The sequence below is a fragment of the Prunus mume genome, linkage group LG8 (assembly GCF_029339155.1).
Source record: "Prunus mume cultivar Tortuosa linkage group LG8, ASM2933915v1, whole genome shotgun sequence".
NCBI classification, from domain to species: Eukaryota; Viridiplantae; Streptophyta; class Magnoliopsida; order Rosales; family Rosaceae; genus Prunus; species Prunus mume.
Window position 1 is genome coordinate 20,349,170 of NC_142705.1, and position 20,184 is coordinate 20,369,353.

General features: G+C 35.2%; 1 protein-coding gene across 4 annotated transcripts; it reads left to right on the forward strand.

The window, feature by feature from the left end:
- Positions 1–11,028: 11,028 nt before the first annotated feature.
- LOC103339107 (Peroxisomal membrane 22 kDa (Mpv17/PMP22) family protein) lies at positions 11,029–19,627 on the forward strand. 4 transcript variants are annotated; one of them, XR_016122880.1, is made up of 10 exons: positions 11,029–11,528; positions 12,182–12,269; positions 13,179–13,273; positions 13,555–13,627; positions 13,722–13,814; positions 13,922–14,008; positions 15,395–17,348; positions 17,628–17,708; positions 18,402–18,455; positions 19,228–19,627. XR_016122880.1 is itself a non-coding variant. In XM_008242387.2 (8 exons), the coding sequence occupies exons 1-7, from the start codon at positions 11,116–11,118 to the stop codon at positions 17,706–17,708; spliced, it is 930 nt and encodes a 309-aa protein (XP_008240609.2). In that variant the 5' UTR covers positions 11,030–11,115; the 3' UTR covers positions 19,228–19,627. The 4 variants fall into 4 exon arrangements, 1 of the variants encoding a protein (XP_008240609.2); XR_016122881.1 differs by lacking the exon at positions 18,402–18,455; XR_016122879.1 differs by lacking the exon at positions 15,395–17,348.
- Positions 19,628–20,184: the final 557 nt, after the last annotated feature.

Below are 20,184 nucleotides of genomic sequence, written 5' to 3' on the forward strand. Positions count from 1 at the left end.
CTGAGCGGTATATAGCTGAAGAAGCTGTAGAGTTTTGTACCGAGCATTTATCTGATGTTAGTACAGTTGGAGTGCCTTCAAGCCAAAAGATGGGAGTTTCAAAGCCATTATCAGGTTGCACAGTGAGCGTAGTTGATCGGGACCTGTTGAACCAAGCACATCTATATGTCTTGGAGAATACGGAGGAAGTCCTACCTCATATCGAGTAAGTATGAGTTTTATTCTTTAAGTTTCCATTTTAAATTATTTCTTATGTTTATCTTATATGTTTGGGACCGTAATGCTTGAATTTTTCGTGTCATGTAGGCAACATATGATCCACATCAAGACCGCTTATCCAAAATTTAGAAAGAGAACAAAGTGGTTGCGGGATAAGCACAATACCACTTTCATTCAATGGCTACGCTTCAAGGTATATGTTATTGAATAACATATCGGACTTTTAATTTTCTTCTTTCTATGTTAGATTGAATTAAGATATGATTAATTTGCAGGTTTAAAGTGAACTTAATGAGGAAGACAATCATGGCGTATTAGAAAATTTAAGGTGGCTAGCAGCTGGTCCAAACATGGCAGTGCCATCATATAGGAGCTATCTTATTAAAGGTATTAAATTTAACATCAAGGCACAAGATGATGTGCAGACAACTCAAAATAGTGGAGTTTATTTACTTGCACATACCATGCAAGTTGCTAGTGCCAAAGATAAAAACCCAATTCTCTCAAATATGGGTTTCTATGGTGTCATTCAAGAAATTTAGGACCTTGACTACCAAAAGTTTACAATCCCAGTCTTTAGGTGTGATTGGATAGATAATACTTCTGGTCTTGTAGTCGACGAACTTGGATTTACCCTTGTAGATTTGAGTAAAATTGGACATAGGAATGACCAATTTGTTTTGGCTTCTCAAGTCAAACAAGTATTTTTTGTTGACGACCTGATGCATCATGGTTGGTCGGTAGTGTTATCAATGCCTAATAGAGAATATAATGATGTTATTGGTGATGATGATGTCTTAGGTGATGTGAGAATTGAGTGTGAGCTATTTACTAGAGGGATGCCAAATGTTGACACATTTGATGAACTAGTGGGTGAGTTTGGAAGTCAAAATATTCGAGATAAGTGTGAATATATATGGATTGAATGATGCTTATGTAATTGGCAGTGTATGACATTAATTTTGTAATATATTGTAATGTGATTTCTTCAGTATCATTATACAGGTTTTGGCCATAAAACAATCAGTACAAAAAATACTGGTTCAAGATTACAAACACGACGGTTTATAAAAATGTGAAAAACAAACGTCTGTTCTAATAAAAAACGACGTTTTGGAGCATTCAACGACCGCAATATATTTACGGACGTCTTAAAGCAACGTAACAAAGAAGAACCACGACGCTATTCTGAAACAGTTATTAAGGATATCACGTCGGAGAAGCATAAAGAGCCGCCATGTAATTCCAAATAACACGACTCCAATCCCATAATACCAACGTCTAAAAGAAAAGATATCTAAACTGAACGTTACAAAAGACGACGTCGTCTTAACTTTACTACGTCGCATGTTATTTCATAAATGAAGTGGAAAAGGATGAATTTACGACATCATTTTAAATCCATTAGTAAATTTGTCGACGTTAAGATATATTTGGATGTCGTTCCTTTACAAAAACAACGTTATATGAATGTATCCACGTCTCTTTTCTTAAGATAATGTCATTAAAATTTCTTTACAGGGCTAATATCGGATTAACAACGCCGTCTAATAGGAATTAGACTATGGTAATTTTTTAAATGATGACGTATATATTATGAAACACGGCTGTCTTTTGAATGATAACGACGTTGTATATTAACGACAACGTCGTCTTTATAAATTAATAAGTCGTAAGTAATGACCCCAACATATTTTCCACGTCGTTTATTTTAAGATCGTGTCGTTAAAACTATTTTACACGGCGGTGAACTGAGAAACCTTGCCGTATCAGATCCATTAGACGACGATTATATTTTAAGAGATAACGTTTAAATTCTGTAATACGGCTCTCAATTATTTGTAACCGACGTTGTTTATTAGTACAACGTCGTCAGTTTAAATATATGTGTCGTAAGTAATGACCCAAACATCTATTTCCACGTCATCATTAATAGAAAAATGGAAGTGGAAAATTCATTTCACGACGGTTGTTAAAAGATACTGACGTAGTAGGAGTCAATAACGTCGTCGATTATGTAATTAAAGACGTCATATTTTTATTTGTCGTGAAAGGTATATTTAACGGCGCTGGGTTTAAGTTCTCGTCGTTGTATGTATATCTTGCGGCCATGTTCTGTTAATATATGTCATATGTTTCCTTTTTAACGACGTTTTTTGTTAGAATTGGTCGTCTGTTCTCATCATCGATTTTTTTTTTATCTCTTTTTCCATTACAAAGACGTCGGTTATTATTTTGTTAATGACGTTGTTTGTGTTAACAACGACGGTGATTTAGCGTCGTGGTTTGACACACAAATAGATGTCGGTCAATTCCACGACGGTTTGAAAACCGAATACACGACGATGAATTCCCGTCGTCTTTATCCTTTTTTGTAGTAGTGACTACTTTTCATAATATACTTACTCTACACCTAGAGATGATGAAGATAGTGAAAATTTTGAACCTCATAAGAACTCTATGTAGTACTAATAAGAACTCTATGTGGTACTAAGTCACTCATGTATCTTACCATGCAATGTATAAAGTGTAAATATTGTAGTAAATATGGTGTGTTTAATCTTCTTTCCTTAATTACTACATATTTTCTACACTCACAGTGTTTGTCAGCTCGTTATATAATCAACTCAAATCAGTTAAACCCATCATGCAATGCATTTCCTTTCAATTTTTTGTGATAAACTAATAGATAATTGACTAAATAAATATCCTCCAAAGTTTCAATAAAAATTTCCAAGTTTTTCTTACAATTTCCGTGGTTTTTATGCAACTTTTATCGATATCGATAGTATCCCCATATTTCCATCGAAATTTCCGTATTTTTGGACTACCGATATTTCCGATACCATCGATATTTTATACCTTAGTTAGATCTAATGGAGGTAGGGTGGAGCTGTGGGGAGGGTGGGTTGGAGGTCAGACTAGAAGGTAAGGGACATGGGAGAAGATAAGTTTATTTTTTATTTTTTTTTGGGTTTTAGATTTTTTTATTGTTTTTTCATTTATTTTATTTCTTATGTGGAGTCCACGTCAGTTAAAAAATGGGTCCCACAAATGCCACATTAGCATTTAACATATTAACTAAAGGTTTGGCTAACGAATGAGGCAATTTGTAGGGTTTCCGGGAGTTTGAGTATGTACTCTTAAATGTCTCTAAAATTGAGTATGAACTTGAAAATGACCTATAGTTTTGGGGGTTTTATGTAGTTTTTCCAAAATAATAAAAGTAATAAAAGTAAATTTCATTTTAGATGGGCCCACAAATTATATAGAAATAATAAAATGAATTATTTATAAATATGATAAATATTTAAAAGAAATTTAAAAGTAAAAAAAATTTCTCTCTTGCCCCATCTATCTCTTCTGATACTATTCATCCAATTTGATTCGGTTCGGTTTTAATAAAAAATTTCAAAAACTGTCCAGATTCCGGTTGAATCGGTTCCGTCCGGTTCGATTTTGAACCGAATTATAAAAATTATTTTTTAATACAATTCTCAACTAAAATAGTTTTATTTTTTTTTTACTTGAAAATTAACAAATTATTCAATTTCATATAAAAATAAATATTAAGGTTAGAAAAGAGAGATATTTTGAAATTGAACTAGAATAAATATTAGTTTTTTTTTTTTGTTAAATTAAAAATATAGCATTAAATATAAATATATATTGAAATGATATATTTTTTAATTTGATTGGTTCAGTTCGGCCTGGTCCAATTTTTGAAGACATGGAACAGGATCCAAAACCGATCCAAACTGGTTTGGTTCGATTTTTGACCGGTTGTTGACTTTTGGTCAACTCGATTTTTTCCAGTTTGGTTCAGTGCGGTTCGCTCGGATTTCTGGTTTGCCGTTTGAGTGCCCACCCCTATCGTTATTGAAACTCAACTTCCCTTTTACAGTTAATCAAACCTAACATAACCTAAAAAAGATTAAATCAAACAAACCCAACAAACACTTCATGTTCTTCTTCTTCAATCAAAATAATAGACAGAATAGCAAAACCAACCATGAAATTGATGATAAGATCCATAGAAACCAGTCGGTGATCCAAAAACCCCTATAAATAAAAACAATTGTATATAGAGGATGAATGGAAGGATAGTCATAAATGGATGGCCTTTGTTTGAAAACTACTTCATCATGGATACATATGACATCTTCCACAATTTTAGCTAATGTAGCACTCCACATCCATACCAAGCCATCTCCATCTTAAGTGAGCGCCATTGGGAGATCCACCGCCTTTGATATGTGGTTGTGCCTTGATCACAGGTGGAGGAGACCAGTAGTGCCTTGGTCGGGTGGGTGTGGGTTTGTGGGTAAGGGTGGGTTTGTGTCGTGGGTGGGTGGTCATTTAGGCGATGAAAGGTAGGGGAGATGATCTGCTTCTAGAGAAAAACTTGTCTGGCATGTGAATGCCAAGGTCATCACTTTCACACTTAATTTTTTTTTCCACCTCTCCTCCATATGCGCGTCCCCCCAACTCAAAATTCTTCTTTCTCTTCTCATTGACGACGACTCTCCTTCTCTTCCACCGCCTTTCTCTCTCATCTCTCCCTCTCTTTCCTTGCAACTCAAATCCTTCTCTCTCTCTCTCTCTCTCTCTCTCTCTCTCTCTCTCTCATCTTTCATTCTCTTCCACAAAATTTCTCTCTCATCTCTCCATCTCTTTCCCTACAACTCAAATCCCCTCCCCCTCTCTCTCTCTCTCTCTCTCTCTCTCTCTCTCTCTCTCTCTCTCTCTCTCACATCTCTCCCCGTCTTTCTCTCTTCACATTTAAAATACAGGAGGCTAACCTCCAAATCTAATGTCAGCTACCTCTAATTTAGAGGCTGGCAAGGTCTCTTCCTCTATTGTTGCAAGTGAGGAGAGAGAAAGAGAGGGAGTGAAGAGACTGAGAAAGCTGGTGAGAAGAATAAAGCCAATTTCGAAGCGAATATGGAAGGGTGGGGGACACAGAGGATGGAGGATAGCGGTGTCGACGTTGACGTCGAGCTGTGATGAGGAGCAATAGTCGCAAAGAAGAAAGGCACTCTAGTGTAACTATTTTTTTTCAAGTATGAGACTGGTGGCTAACTGTCAAAAGGCAATTTGAGGGGATATTGACGTGGAAAGCTTACCTTGGCATCCTTGTGCTAGGCGAGTTCTTCTCTTGGTTCTGGTATAGAGAGAAAAGATAGAAAAAAGTAATTTTCTAAATATTTTTTAAAATAAAATATTTTATTATTTTCTCACATGTGGAACTGATATGGCATACATTTCAACAAAAGGGTGGGTCCCATTCGTGCCATTTCAGGGATTTTAACAGAGTTAACGGTGGGGGCCAAAGTGAACCATCGGTAACCCATAACAAATAAGCCTTATTTTCAAGAGGTAAAGTGAAATTTGACTAGAGTTTCAAGTGACACTATAATAAATAACCCTTCTTTTTTATAACTGGTAACCCACAAATGCCACTAATCTTTTACTTTCTATTATTATAGAATTCAATTTCAAAAATTGAAATTTGCTTGTGCATTTTATTTTTTAAAATGGAAAAACAATCTCATTAATCAAAAGAAAACAATCACTAAAGATCACTCAGCAACACGTCCTGTGAGATATGAGGTGGAAACTGTTAGAAATATGCCCTTAAAGCCAACTAATTATGTAATAGTTAGAGTTAAGGATATCTTTGATAAAAGACATATTATATTATGAATGGGCAAGAAATGTTGTTTTATATTTTAAATCATCTTATCTTATCTTTCAGTATGTAAAACAACCATAGTCCGGATATGAGAGCTATGTAATAAGATTGCATACATGGAGACTTCTCATCATCCCTAAATCTTGAATATGTTCCTGGTCATAGGAATATTGATTGGGCGTCAATATTCCGCAAAGACCAGTACACACAGTATCGTCTCTATATGTAGGAAATGGCAAGGTCTCAAATCATTAAGTGTGGAGACATATCGATATGTGTGTAGGTGCTTGTAGAAGAACAAGTAACTGAACGCGATCCAACACATGAGTTACAGCATGGAAGTCTTTACTCACATGGCAAGCTAGAACTCATAAATTGCAATGGTGCAAACAATCCTTAGACCTTTGGCATCATAGTGTTTTGTAGCTATGTTGTTAATCTTTGAGGGCACTATACGTTCATGTTGAATTAGGCATAGCTTAAAGGTGCTCATCATGATTCTCAATTGAGTCATGGAAGCAAGTGTGTACAACAAGGAATCTCTACTCTAGGTAAAGGAGAGAGAATACTCGAAGATATGATTGGTTAAATCTTTGTGCAGAGGAGTGGATAAGACTTGAAAGATTTAATAGTTAAATTATAATTAAAAGATTAATTATGGAATTAATATTGACATATAGCAATATTGTAGTGGAGTTTTAAATATGATTTAAAAGAAAATGGACAAAATAGCCCAAAAGGCTATTGGGCCCAAGGAATAAGTGGCATAAGATGACATGACCCATGGACCAAATGGAGCCCCAAATACCCACCCAATTGCCTTTTGTGTTGTTCTATATAAGTTAGGTGTTGGAGAAAATCTAGCTAGGGGTTTTTTTTTTTCCTACTTTGGTTGATGAGTGATATACTTGTATCTCATCTTCCATAAACCAAAAATTGGTTCAACCAAGAAGTAGACTAGCATACATACTTCTTGATTGCCTTCTCTTCATCTCTAGGAGCATTTGGTGTGGTGAGGTAGAGGACTCCAATCTTGGAGCCTTAAGGTGAGGGAGTCAAAATCAAGAGAAACAAAAAGCCTTTCCAACAAAGGTGTTCATTCTTGAGAAATCAAGAAAAGGTCATCAAAGGTAAAGGAACTATTCCCTTTTCCCTTTTTTTATTTGTGTTCAAAGAGACTAGGTTAAGATACCTGGTTTAAAATGAAAAAGATTTAGTTCAACTAATATAAACAAAATAAATTTGCCATTTAAAATGTTTTTGTTGTATAGGTTGTGGCTAAAGTTCATTTCCTAAGCATTAGACGTATGTTTCCTTCAGAAACATGTAGAGATAAAACAGATTTAGCTAGTCTATGAGCCACCAAGTCGGCTTCAAACAAAATTAATGGAAGCATTGCCCAACCTCCATAAAAGATTGGAGGAGTACTTAAATAAAAATCAAAACCTTTATGGAGTCTTTTAAAGTAATGATTTAATATGTCCAAATTCGAATGAACTTTATAGATTGAGTATACTCATAATTTTTGTATTTTATCGTGATTCAATACCCTAAAATTAACTTATTTTAAATCTTTTAAAATTTCAATCAAGGATTAAAATTTGATAATATCGACGAAATATCGAGGATATTATTGTTTTTTCAGGTCTAGGATATTTGAGAATATATCCATACACATATCGTATAAATATCGATAATATTGGAAAATATCGATGTCGATAATTTCTCACACTTCAGCAATATTTGGCCAAAATATCGCTATAATATCGATAATATCAAGATAATGAAGACAATGAAAAATTGGAAGAGTTATTTACACTAACACCCCCCCTGAGGTTTCTTGTGTTTTCACAAAACCCTCTCAGGTCTCAAAAATTACATGAACACCCCCTAAGGTTTTAGTATGTTTTCACAAAACCCATTTTCGTTGATTGTTTGTCCAAAAATTGATGATTTCGGTTAAAAAAAACTTATGCAAATGACAAAATCAACCTCAATGAAGTATATGCAATCTAATCTCAGAGGCCAACTTTGTCATTTGGAGAATTTTTTTTGAATAAAATCATCAATCTTTGGATGAAAATGAAAAGGAGTTTTGTGAAAAAAATTTAAAACCTCAGGGGGTGGTCTTGTAGTTTCTAAAACCTCAAGGAGTTTTGTGAAAAAACCGAAAACCTTGTTTTTGTAAATTTCTCAAGGGAGAATATTCCCGTGTAGATTCTTTAACCTTCGAGCTTTCTTCTCTCTCTTCCTCAATTCTTGTAAAACAATTAGAAGTAAAAGACCACACTCAGGGGGTGTTGGCCAAAGGCCCTCAAATACCTAAGTTAATTCAATTGGATCTTTGAGAAAAGATGCAGCAATAGCTAAACTGGACGATGTTTTCTCTCATGTGGAGAGCCGGGTGGCCCGTGTGTGGTGGCACTTAACTGTGTGTGAGGTGTGAGAGAGGGAGAGGTCGGCGGCTAGAGAGAGAGAGATAGAGAGAGGTTTTTGTGGGTTTTTAGAGCTAGGTATAGGACTACCTCATGTGTTGAATGTGGCTATGTATTTATAGGGCTCTAGCCATCTAAGGTTTTTCAAAGAATATCGTCTTATTTGGAAGGAAGATATTCTTTCCCTTAAATGGAAAGATTGAGTCAATTAGGGATTTGATTGGGATCAAATCACTAATAATATCTCCAAAACAAGATAATATCATAAATTGATGATATTATCTTTAATTGGTGATTATATTCCCAAATAAAGATAATATCCCTATTTTTAGTATCAATTAATTGGCCAAATAAACGGGCTGAATTATTGACCTAGGATATATTCTTCTTATCCACGTGGCACCTTGTGATTGGAAGCCGGATTATTTGCTTGCACAAACCTCAGGGGGTGTTAGTGTAAATAACTCAAATTTGAACATTATAGGAACTCTATGTAATACTAAGTCACTTATATATCTTACCATGCAATGTATAAAGTGTAAAATATTATAGTAAATCATTATAAATAAATGATTATGGTGTGTTTAATCTTCTTTCATTAATTACTACATATTTAATACACTCGCAGTGTTTGCCAGCTCGCTATATAATCAACTTAAATTAGTTAAACTCATCAAGCAATGCATTTCCTTCCAATTTTTTTGATAAAGTAATAGATACTTTACTAAATAAACATCCTCCAAAGTTTCAAGAAAAATTTCCAATTTTTGTTACAATTTTCTTGGTTTTTGTTCAATTTTTATCAATATCGATAATTTCCCGATATTTCTATTGAAATTTTTTTGTTTTTCGACTATTGATATTTCCAAAACCATCAATATTTTAGACCTTAATTTCAATTGAATACCCCTTTGAAACATAGTTTTTTGTGTTTTATTCTTTTTGTGTTGTTGTTTTCGGGTTGATTATAAAAAACAAAAAAGTCACTTTATCGGTTTTTTCGCTTTCGTCCTTGTAGTTTCAATTTTGTCATTATAGCTTCATAATTGTAGCAATTCAAGGACATGCCGTGAAACAAATTGACGAAAATAGTGATGTGTCCTTAAATGACTACAATTATGAAACTACAATAACAAAAGTGACAAAATTGAAAATTACAGGGACAAAAATGAAAAATTTTATAAACTACTAAGAAAAAAACTGACTTTTTGCCTTTGGAGTTAAAGGACACGAAAGGACAAAAATACCCCTTATGTGAAGGGCACATGGTTATGTCGTGAAAGAAATTGACTAAAATTGTGATTTGTCCTTGAATTGTCAAGTACGAAACTACATTGACAAAATTGGCAAAATTGAAATTACATGTATGAAAGTGATAAACCCAATAAACTAGGGGACCAAAAGGAATTTTTGCCTTGTAAAAATATGCAGGTTATGATGGATTTATGTGAAATGGAGAGAAGCTGAGGGGGCGTTTCGTATTCTATTCAAATAGAGAACTCAAAAACTTTGATTTTTCTTTAAAACAAGGAGTCCTCAAATCTATTTTTAAGATTCAATCACTTGTTTGGTATGCAACTTAAAAATTGTTTTCAAATATTAAAATTTTGAGAACTTGTTTGGTTGAATTCTTGAAAACATTTTCTTTTCAAATTGCATTTTTGTCCTTGGGTAGGGGTATTTTGGACACTTTTTGTTCATAAAGGAATTTGAAAGATTGAGTTGCACTGTTGCATGGAGCTCGTCGATGCAAGTTTGTAGACAAGTGGCAGGCTCAATTCTTACTTGAAATGAAGAAATTATGATCTATGGAAGTACAATAGCACAACCGTAATTTTTGCAAAGTGAAATTTTAAAAACCTCAGTTAGCTCTCTCTCCCCGACACACACACACACACACACACACTCTCTCTCTCTCTCTCTCTCTCTCTCTCTCTCTCTCTCGTGTGAACAATGGCCCCACTACTTCTAGCCCATTTTCTGACGTCGTCCAACCTCTGTTGCCACTGCAGCCTTCACGAAAAATACTCCTCACATCCTCCTCTACAAAACCCATATAATATCTTACCTGATTAGCTAAAGGATAGCTCAAATTTTCAATTGGAAAAACAGCCCAAAAATTATCCTATCGGTGCCAAACTTTCTCAGTTTAGTCCAACCATCTCTGGCCACCTTTGGCCGGGACCCAAACTAAAGTCGGAGAAATTAAGGGTTTTCTCGTTGGAAAACCTTAAAATCCAGCCACCTTCAGTCACTTTTGGCGTTCGACTTAGGTATAAAGAAAACCTTAAACCCAAATCGACCATCATTGCAATGTTGATTCTGCTAGAAATGTAAGTTTGTAAATCTTAGGCAAAGAGAGATAGAGAGAGAGAGATATATATATATATATAAAGAAAGCGTGGAGAGAATTGGGAGAGAAAAAGGCAGAGAGGAAGAGAGAGGAGAGAGGCACATTGGATTGTTAGAAAAAAAAACTGAAAAAATAGATATTTTTTGTTTTTAATAATTGGGGTGTTTTTGAGTTGTTCTTGAGTTTGAGTTTTTAAAAATGGGGCTACTAAACAGATTTTCTTTGTTTTGAATTCAAATTTTGTTTTTGAGTTTAAAAAGTTAGATTCAAGGTGAATAACAAAAAGGGTGTCACACCCTTCCAAATTTGAAATTCTAAAAAAACACGGTGATAAGTCGTTTGCAGCTAAACTGTGTCTACCCAAAACGTCACACTTCCAAGTCTAAAACCATTCAACTCAAAGCAAACAACAAATGGCTCCAAACCCTGTATCACTCGCTCGTAAAACCCCTCTCCTAAACCGTTTCGTGGGTTATTCTCGTAGACCCTCTTTGCATTCTGGTCCTCAGTCTAGGATTGCAGCAAACCCTGTTCAGATAAGGGGCTTTAGAAGCTCTTCTTTGACCCATTGCCACTCACATGCTCCGCATTCTCATTCTTATTGCCTGAATTCTGGCAATGGAGCCGTGTTTAAGGACTTGGGTCGTTCTGAAATAGGTTTTAGGCAACTGGGTTTTGACCGGTTTCGTCTCTCCGTCGTTTCGGATGGTGGGTCGGGTGGAACTGGTGGATATGGCGGTTCTGGTGATGGAAATTATGGTGGCAGAGGTGACGGTGGTGCCGGAGATGGTGGTCGTGGTGAAAACAATTGGTCGTTGCTCTCTTGGTAACATATGCCAACTTGAAGCTTTAATTTCCGAACTATCCTTTATTTTGGTACACTATGGCTATAGATATATATATTACACTAGAGGCCCCTGAGGAGTTAATTGAAGTGTATTCTTACACTCTCTGTCACAATAACTGAGAGCTCGTCATAATTTTGCTTTGGCCAATTGCCTTCTATACTGTCTGTCCAAAAGGACTAAAACTCTGTGTATGGCCACTTAACTGTGTTGGAATGATTGTTCCAAAATTCAGGTTGGAGATTGTTCTCACGGGAGCTTTCATTTTCCTTATTATTTTCTAGATTGAAATTGTTATTCTTTTGACTTTCGTTTTGATAGCTTTCTGCATGTTACATAAAACGTAAGCTAAACCAGTTCATATAAACTATTAGTCTCCCATTATCTTGACATGTCTGACTGATAAGGTTTTACATTCAAGCTATGGATGTAAAGGTTTTTTACCATTGAGTGTACATCTACATCAAAACTTGAAATGCTCAAAGCTTTGGCAAACATTTATACGAATATTAGCACTTGGTCCTATGTTTAAGCCTGAGGATGGAAATAGGATTGCAAACCTTTTTCTCAATGAATCAAATTGCAAATAAAATATGTATTCAGCCTCACCAGCATGGATTTTATATTATTACAGGTATTTGGATCTTCTTGCAAAGTATCCAGTGTCAACAAAAGCTCTTACGTCTGCCTTTTTAACTCTCATTGGAGATGTGATCTGCCAGGTATAGTTCCTGTAGTTGCCATTAAGAAAAGTTATTAAATAATATCTTTCTTTCTCTGTTTTGCTATGTTATCTTCAACTTGCACTTCCAGTATGTCTATTTTAATTTGAACAGATAGTAAAAACATGAAGAATTCAGAGGAGTGTTTATTTGGTATCTTTGGGTCAAAAATTATATGTATAGAAAATGATATTAGAATGTAGAATCTACGGCCGTTGGTTTACTTCTTTGAGACCATGATACAAAATTTAAACACAATCTAAGACAGAAGGCAGATCAACTTAGACTGATTGCCACCTAACTAAAAGAAGATCTTCGAGTTCAAGCTGCACATTTATCGCTGAAGTTCTTACTGACAGCCGTTGATGTTCATCCTCTACCTTCTACTCCAGAGTAACAATTCCTGACAACTTGCTCCATGACCATACTAATACTGGACACGTTCATCTTATACCAACTTCTTTGGATGATATTTTATATTCAATACTACACAGTTCAAATATAAGGTTTTGGTCTAAAGGGAAAATTAGGAGTTAAGGGGGATAATTAAATGTCATACGGTTCCGAAAAGAAAAATCTGGTTGGATTGGTTGAGTTGGCAAATCTGACGTGATTTTAATGTTATAAAAAAGAGAATTGGAAGAATGAGGAAGATGAACCTCGAAAGTGCCAAAACCAATTCTATCTCTGTTCCACCAATAGATTAGCTATACATCTCTGGTTTTGGTGCTTACTAGAACTCCATATCTCGATCTCAAGTAAGCTACAGAGTTTCCCTGAGGTTGAAATAACATACTATAAGTTTATTTAAATTAGTACTGGTGATCCTAAATTATTCTGGTAGTTTATCGTTTTGATAACTTGCTATTTTCTCTCGGAATATAACAAAACGTGTAATTCTTTGTCCAGCTTGTGATTGATAAAGCTCCGGACCTGGACTTGAAAAGAACATTCTTGTTTACTCTGTTGGGGCTGGTGTTAGTAGGTCCGACGTTACATTTCTGGTAACCATTCAGAATTCCATTTGTAAGCCTGAAATTTGGAATTGCCATTATAGCCTTGAATTCCTTAAATTTTTCTAATATAGGATACAACACTTTGAAGCACACAGTAAATGTCAACCAATGTGATTGCTATCTTTACATCGTTATGCTACAAAATATGTTGGATTTTGTAAATACGTAATCTAATTTCACGGTAATTTTTCTTTGTTTCTATGATTATGTTCTTCTTTTTCCTGTTCTGCTCTTGTAAGTTTCCATTTCATCACCTTTTGTATCTCTAGGTATTTGTATCTAAGCAAACTGGTAACAACGCCTGGAGCATCAGGTGCATTCCAGCGCCTTCTACTTGATCAGGTGACCTCAACTCGTGATTTTAGGGTTTTTATTTTTATTTTTTAAAATTTCATGACACATCATCATGTTAAGTTTTGAGTTATTGTTGCTGCAGTTTATTTTCTCTCCTATATTCATTGGAGTTTTCTTATCAACATTGATGACACTGGAGGGAAAATCTTCACAAGTTGTACCCAAGCTTCAACAGGTGGTGTTAATGGAATTATATATATCACCTTTGAAACCTAATGGAATGATTGTATTTACTTTTGTATACAAACTGTTTTTGTTAATACGATGTATCTACTTTTGTAGGAGTGGTTTTCTGCTGTTCTCGCTAATTGGCAACTGTGGATACCTTTCCAGTTTCTTAACTTTCGGTTTGTCCCACAGCAATTCCAGGTTAGAATGGTATAAATGAAGCTATACATTTTTTACGGCTCCTAGACAGGATATGTGTGGGACATTGTGAAGTTGCAGACTGAAGATTGCCTCACTGCCTGCCTCCTGACATATAAGACGTCTGTGAGGAGCCAAGAGTCTCTCCTCAACGCATGGGCTTCTCAATGTCATAGTGGGGATTGTCCCTCTGCCTCTAGATGTATTACAGTTAGAAAAGATTTTAGAAGTTTAGTTAGTATTAATTCCTTGTTAGAAGTTATACATGTAAACTTTGTGTTTACTTAATTTCCATTCAGCCTAGACTGAGCATGCCAATTTAATTTGTGGTTGATAGAATTCTACTTGAGAGGAAAATAAACAAAATTAAATTTTATAATAGAACTTCTTTAGGATTCAAAAACTGGACTGGAAAATACTGAAAATGGATGGTATGCTGTGATCAGAATGTATATACAGTTTTCAGGAAAATGGATGGGATTCCTGATGTAGAACCAGTAAGGAGATGCAGAGAGATAGGAAATTATAGGAGTGGATAGAGAATCAGAGAGGAAACAGAGATGACGAAGAGAAATTTAGAAGAGCATAGAAGGAGATAGGCAGAAAGAGACTTGTAGAAGAAAGAGGGGAAAGATATAGAAACTTATTCAAGAAGGATAAGTTTATTCAGTAGCAAAGTCTTTCCTACTCAACTACAAAGGAGGTATCGAAAAGGACCTAATGTTGCTAGAAACAGGAAAGCAAACCTAATCTTACTAGAAACAGGAAACCAGAATAAGCCTAGATTAAATATCCCTAGTCCATTCTGTGTTATACCAAGATAGTGGTCAAGGCCTCAATGTTGTCCATGGAAGATATTTCCCCAGGCTTCAATGTTTTTTCCTTCTCTCTGTTGCTTTGTGGTGAGAATCGGGTAGGGGGGGGAGGTTTTAGGAAGAAATTTGGGTTGGGGAAACACCTGTGTTAGTCTCGTTTCCTTAACTATATATACTTGCAACCTCTCCTAACATTTCCACAACTAGAATGTGTGACATTGATATTTTCCTTTGTTGAAATTTAAATGACTAAAGTTGGGGAGCTTTCTTCATTACTTTGTTGGAAAATGTTTATATCCATCTAGACTGATAGAAGAAGCTGGATTTGGAGTCTTCTGAGATTCCTTATAAATCTTTTGCAAGAGGATTGGCGACCCACCTATTTCTTGCTTCCATTCTTGTCCCATGATTTCGAAGGATACAGTTCATATCTTAGATGAATGCTCATGGGAGGGTCAACACTAGTGCTATGGTTGAAAGGAGAAAGCCTAAAATGTTTCTCTTTCTCCCCGTTGGTATATTATGTGTAAAGGAGAGGCTCGAAGTGTTAATAATTTGCTTCTTCATTGTCCAGTTGCTTTAAATTTATGGTGGGGACTAAATTGAGAAGCTGGTTAGAGCTGGGTGGTTCCAGCATCTTGTTTAGCACAATTTTGTAAGAAGCACATGGAATTTAGGGAGGGAAGAAGTGTATATACAGGTTTCATTGGTAGCATTTTAAATGTCTTCTTGCCAGCTTTAGCTTCTGTGTCAGTGGACTTCTTGTCCTCTACAACTTTTTGTACTTTCAGCTTGTAGTCATCTGGTCTTGATTAAATTATGTTTCTTATTATAAAGAATTACTGGAGTCGGAGTAACAAACTATGAAGCCAATATATTATGATTTTGCATTATGTTCTAATTAACGATGTCGAAGAATGTTGCTAGTCTGGTACAAAACAAGATTTGACAGAATATATATTGTAATTTATCACTGTTGATTTTTAGTATCACTTGTTTTTTCTGTTGTGTATAGACACTGTTGCCTAGCTAATGTTGTTTTTTGTGACTGCTTATTATGACCCTTTCCTGCACAATTGTACTTTTCTATATAACTTAGCATTTATGGGTGATGAATGAACCAAATAAAGAAAATTACTTGATGATTTTATGGGTTATCAGCTACAAAACATAACCTTTCGTTCATTCATTGCATAATCATTACCTGATAGCGCCTGGTCATATATAGGACAACGGTACAAAAATGGGAAAATGCAAATACGTAAAGGAGAAGGAAAAATCACATAACCAATTGCGGAAATCTAGCAAGAGAATGGTATGAGGCAGCAAATTTAGAATCCTTTAGAGTTATCTTAATAACTGACATCAGAAAATTCCAAACAACGAAGATATGGCCCAAAGCTCCAGCCCATTATCCATCTCATGATTATATCTTGTGGCCTAGTGTGATGAGTATCTCATCAATCCCTCTCTTGAAATCCGGCCTGCCCCATGCCAAAATATAGAAAAACATGCTCTACTCACATCCTCAACTGACATGTGATGCAAATGCTTTTATCTTGTCAAGTCCACAGCCTGGGATCTTCTATGGTAGCCATTGAGTCATTCCTGTATCTTAAATTGGAGGTAGAACCACAGAGACATTTGTGGTCACCCGTACTCTCCTCTTAAGCAGAGAAACATGAAAATGGGATGCTGCTTTGCTTGAGGAGCCAACTTAAGCTTGTTAGTCTTTTAGACAATCGGAAGGGTCCCTAAAGCTAGTTTGTGGTAGTGGAGATGACTTCAAGAGTGTTGCTGATAGGGCTAAAGATGCAGATATACCCAACCACCAATTTCAAATGACTGTAAAGTGGGGTTTTTATGATTATACACTTCAATGCACTTGGTTAGCTTGCAAGATGGTTCACAATAAGAGAATGGTTTGGTCTCTGTAAATTCTTGATTATTTGAACAAAGTTATTTAGGATTGAACATCCAAAGAAAAATTTCTTAAGCTTGTGACTGTGATTGCTAATCTTTATTCAGGTGTAGAAACCCCATTTATTCTAATACTATGTTAAGGTGAACAAAATAGAAAAGCTCATTATCAAACAGAAAACAGAAAAAATCATTCCTTTTCTGTTTAATATCCAGTCTCTGATAGTATGTGTAATTCGGAGCATTAGATTGACTGCCTTATGGAATGAGTGGCTGAAGATGGGATCTCTCCATCCTTTTATCCATTATATGAATTTCATCATAGAATTGACTTTAATTGGGTATGAAGGGATGGCTCCCAAATGGTTGTGCGTGATGGTTGAGATGGTTTAGTTGGTATATAATGATACAAATCATCCCAAACTAAATGTAGCAGACCCCATGCATATACTTGTATTTTATGTTATGTGGTGTGTGTGTGTGTGTGCGTGGGTGGGTGGTTGGGTGGTTGGGTTGGGGGGTTCCAAAGTGATGATATTTATATGCTTATAGGCACAAAGTAGTCGTGTTCAAGAAATAGTTGCTTCTAGATTTCTGGCTACAGAAAGGTGGGTGATATTATCAAATCCACAACATGATCTGAGTCATTCTATTCTCTGTTGAAAATCCAAATCTAGTTATGTTTATTCAACCAAAAAATAAAAGTAATGTTTATGGGTTTCATTTTCTAAGCTGGCTTCTTTTTCAATTTTTTTTTTTTTTGGTCAATTTATGGTAATTTTATTCTTAGTGTTTGGTTTTACCGTATATTATCTAACTTCCAATTTCATTCATGGAATCCTTTTGTTTTATTTCGCTTTACATTATGTTGATTTTTGTGTTTTCAGGTCCTTGCTGCTAATTCCATTGCTTTGATATGGAATGTTATCCTCTCGTTTAAAGCTCACAAAGAGGTTCTTCAAAAATAGGTATGTTAAAACCAGAAGTTGTTGGTTGATGAATTTGTGTTGAGACAAGAAATTACTCTTATTGCCCTCCATGTCATAATGGCTAATTGCTCTTATCACGATTTCTTTGGAATCTACCCTAATTGTCATGCATTAGTAAGGGAGAAATTGAACATATATGAGCTAATAAAACAAAACCCATTTACAGCATCTTGGTTGGCCACAACTCCAGAGCCTGATTTTATGGTCTGGTAACATAATATTTCATAGCTTTGGTCTTATTTGTATATAATGGTAGCTAGGCTTGCGCCCCAAGTCTTGTAGTCTTTGCTTTGATTTTTGACACATCTCCATAATCATAGACCAGTAATATGAAATATCAATGTTTTGTAACGTAAATATCAATGTTCTGTTGGAAATGAACTTGAAAACAATGGGAAGATCATCGTATCCCATTACATCAAATGGCCGAAGACATTGGGCTAACTATATAGTTAAAAATCCAGTATGTAGTACCAGGTAATGTGGTTACACAGACGTAGGTCCAGCTTTAAAAACTGATCCATCCTCATGGTGGACTTGTTTGTTATTTTAGTGAATAAAAGGTACTTGCAGAAAGCACTTTGATGCTGAATTTAGTGTTTGCAGGTAGAAGTTCTAGAGTTAAGGGTTCAGTATAGTACATCTGAAGTTTGTTTTTCAATCTTTATGTAGATGCTTGAAATAAGAATTTCTTGACCTCCACTTTCCCAGGATTTCATTTCTAAGGTTAGGGCATTTTTATGATGGTTTTGGTCATGTCTGCATGCAAATTTGGTGATGTTTGTTTAACCTAACCATTCCCGATGTGGATGAACATTTCATTATCTTGTTCTATGTTTTGTATGTTCATAGTTCGGTTTGTACTGGTCCATTTTTGTTCATTCTTTAGTCTTTTCTTGCGTCAATTTGCTCATTCTGACAACAGCTTGCATTTCGTAGTGGTGATTTCATTCCTACAGAAACGTATTAAACTTTGGAAATAACAACTTATTCATTAGAAATTGGCATAGAAATATCCCCCTCAACAGTAGCCTAGTTGGCCTCCGACAGGTTATAGAGCCGATAAAGAGTGAGCCCTTGCTATATCCCTTTGATCTTGTATGAGAAACAATAGATAAGACGAGATCCAAGAAAGTGAAGGATGTGCCCCTTGGTTCGTGAATGGACTACCTACCTGAACTACATTTAAAAGCTTAAATCATCATTGACATCTGAAAATATATAACCCGACGTATGAATATATTACAAATATATAATTGTTAACGGTTTCTAGCACGTAAACTCAAGTTATACAATTGTTGAAACATCTTTTAAACTGGGCAGGGTCATTAGTCAACTAGCTCACAGACGAAATCTTAAAAACAAAACAAAACAAATAAAAATAAAAATAAAAAACTAGAGCGACCAATGCTTAACCATGTGAATTTTGTCATGTGTAGAAGTTGCAACTATTATCTTGCTGTTTCATGCTAACCATTGCTTATGTATATTGCTCAAGGTATGAATGAATGTGACAGCAGCAAATGGAGCCTACGCTGGTTCAAGGATCTACGATGAGTTCCTGCTTCTTATCTGGAGAAATGTATTGTGTTTAGATGTGACACAGCTTTGAACTATTCTTCTTTTTCTGTGTTTTGCGCATTGGTTGCCTTATTGTTTTGGTTTACCTTTCTCTTCTCGTTTTCTTGTATTTAGCTTCTATGCAGGTGTAATATCAATGGCCAAGTTTACTATGCTTTTCTGCTACACTGAACAAGAAGATTTTTGTAGAGGTTGATGATTTTCTATGCATTGGTCTTGGACTCTTGTGTAGTTGTGGCAAAATGTGAAAGCTAAATAACCCACCCCAACAATTTTCAGTTTATTTTTGGAAAAACAAAAAACAAGAAATTTATATATTATTGGTGTCCATTTTCCAGGTTGGGGTATCTGGCCTGAATGATTATTAGTCAATATATACTGTGTTAGTGAGTGATTTTCGTAGAGTTGACAAATTCTTAAATATTATTTATCAAAAATAGCCAAAACTTGACCCCCTTAATTTCAGAAATGTCAATTTTTGTAAAATATTTCAAATATAGCCAAAAACTCTCATAAATAGACACAAATGCCCTCAAATTTAAAACCTGCATAAACTTGAAAAAGAAACTTTATTAAATAAAACTTTGGAATATTTTTAACCCACGTTTGTATAAAAGAACATAAATTGATTTATATCATCCTATTTATTGATAAATGAATAATTTTTTTCTCAAAGGGTGATGCCATAGATCACGTACAATGTGTATAAGAGAACACACTCGCATCAAAAGTAACCCAAGTAAACTAAAAGTACCAATCCTGCCAGAGGCGGAGGTACTCTAGGGCTTGAGGGGGGCCTGGCCCCTTCACAATTTGCTCTTAATACAGTAAAGTTTGGGTTTTTGTTCATATATTTAACAATGCAAACCCATAC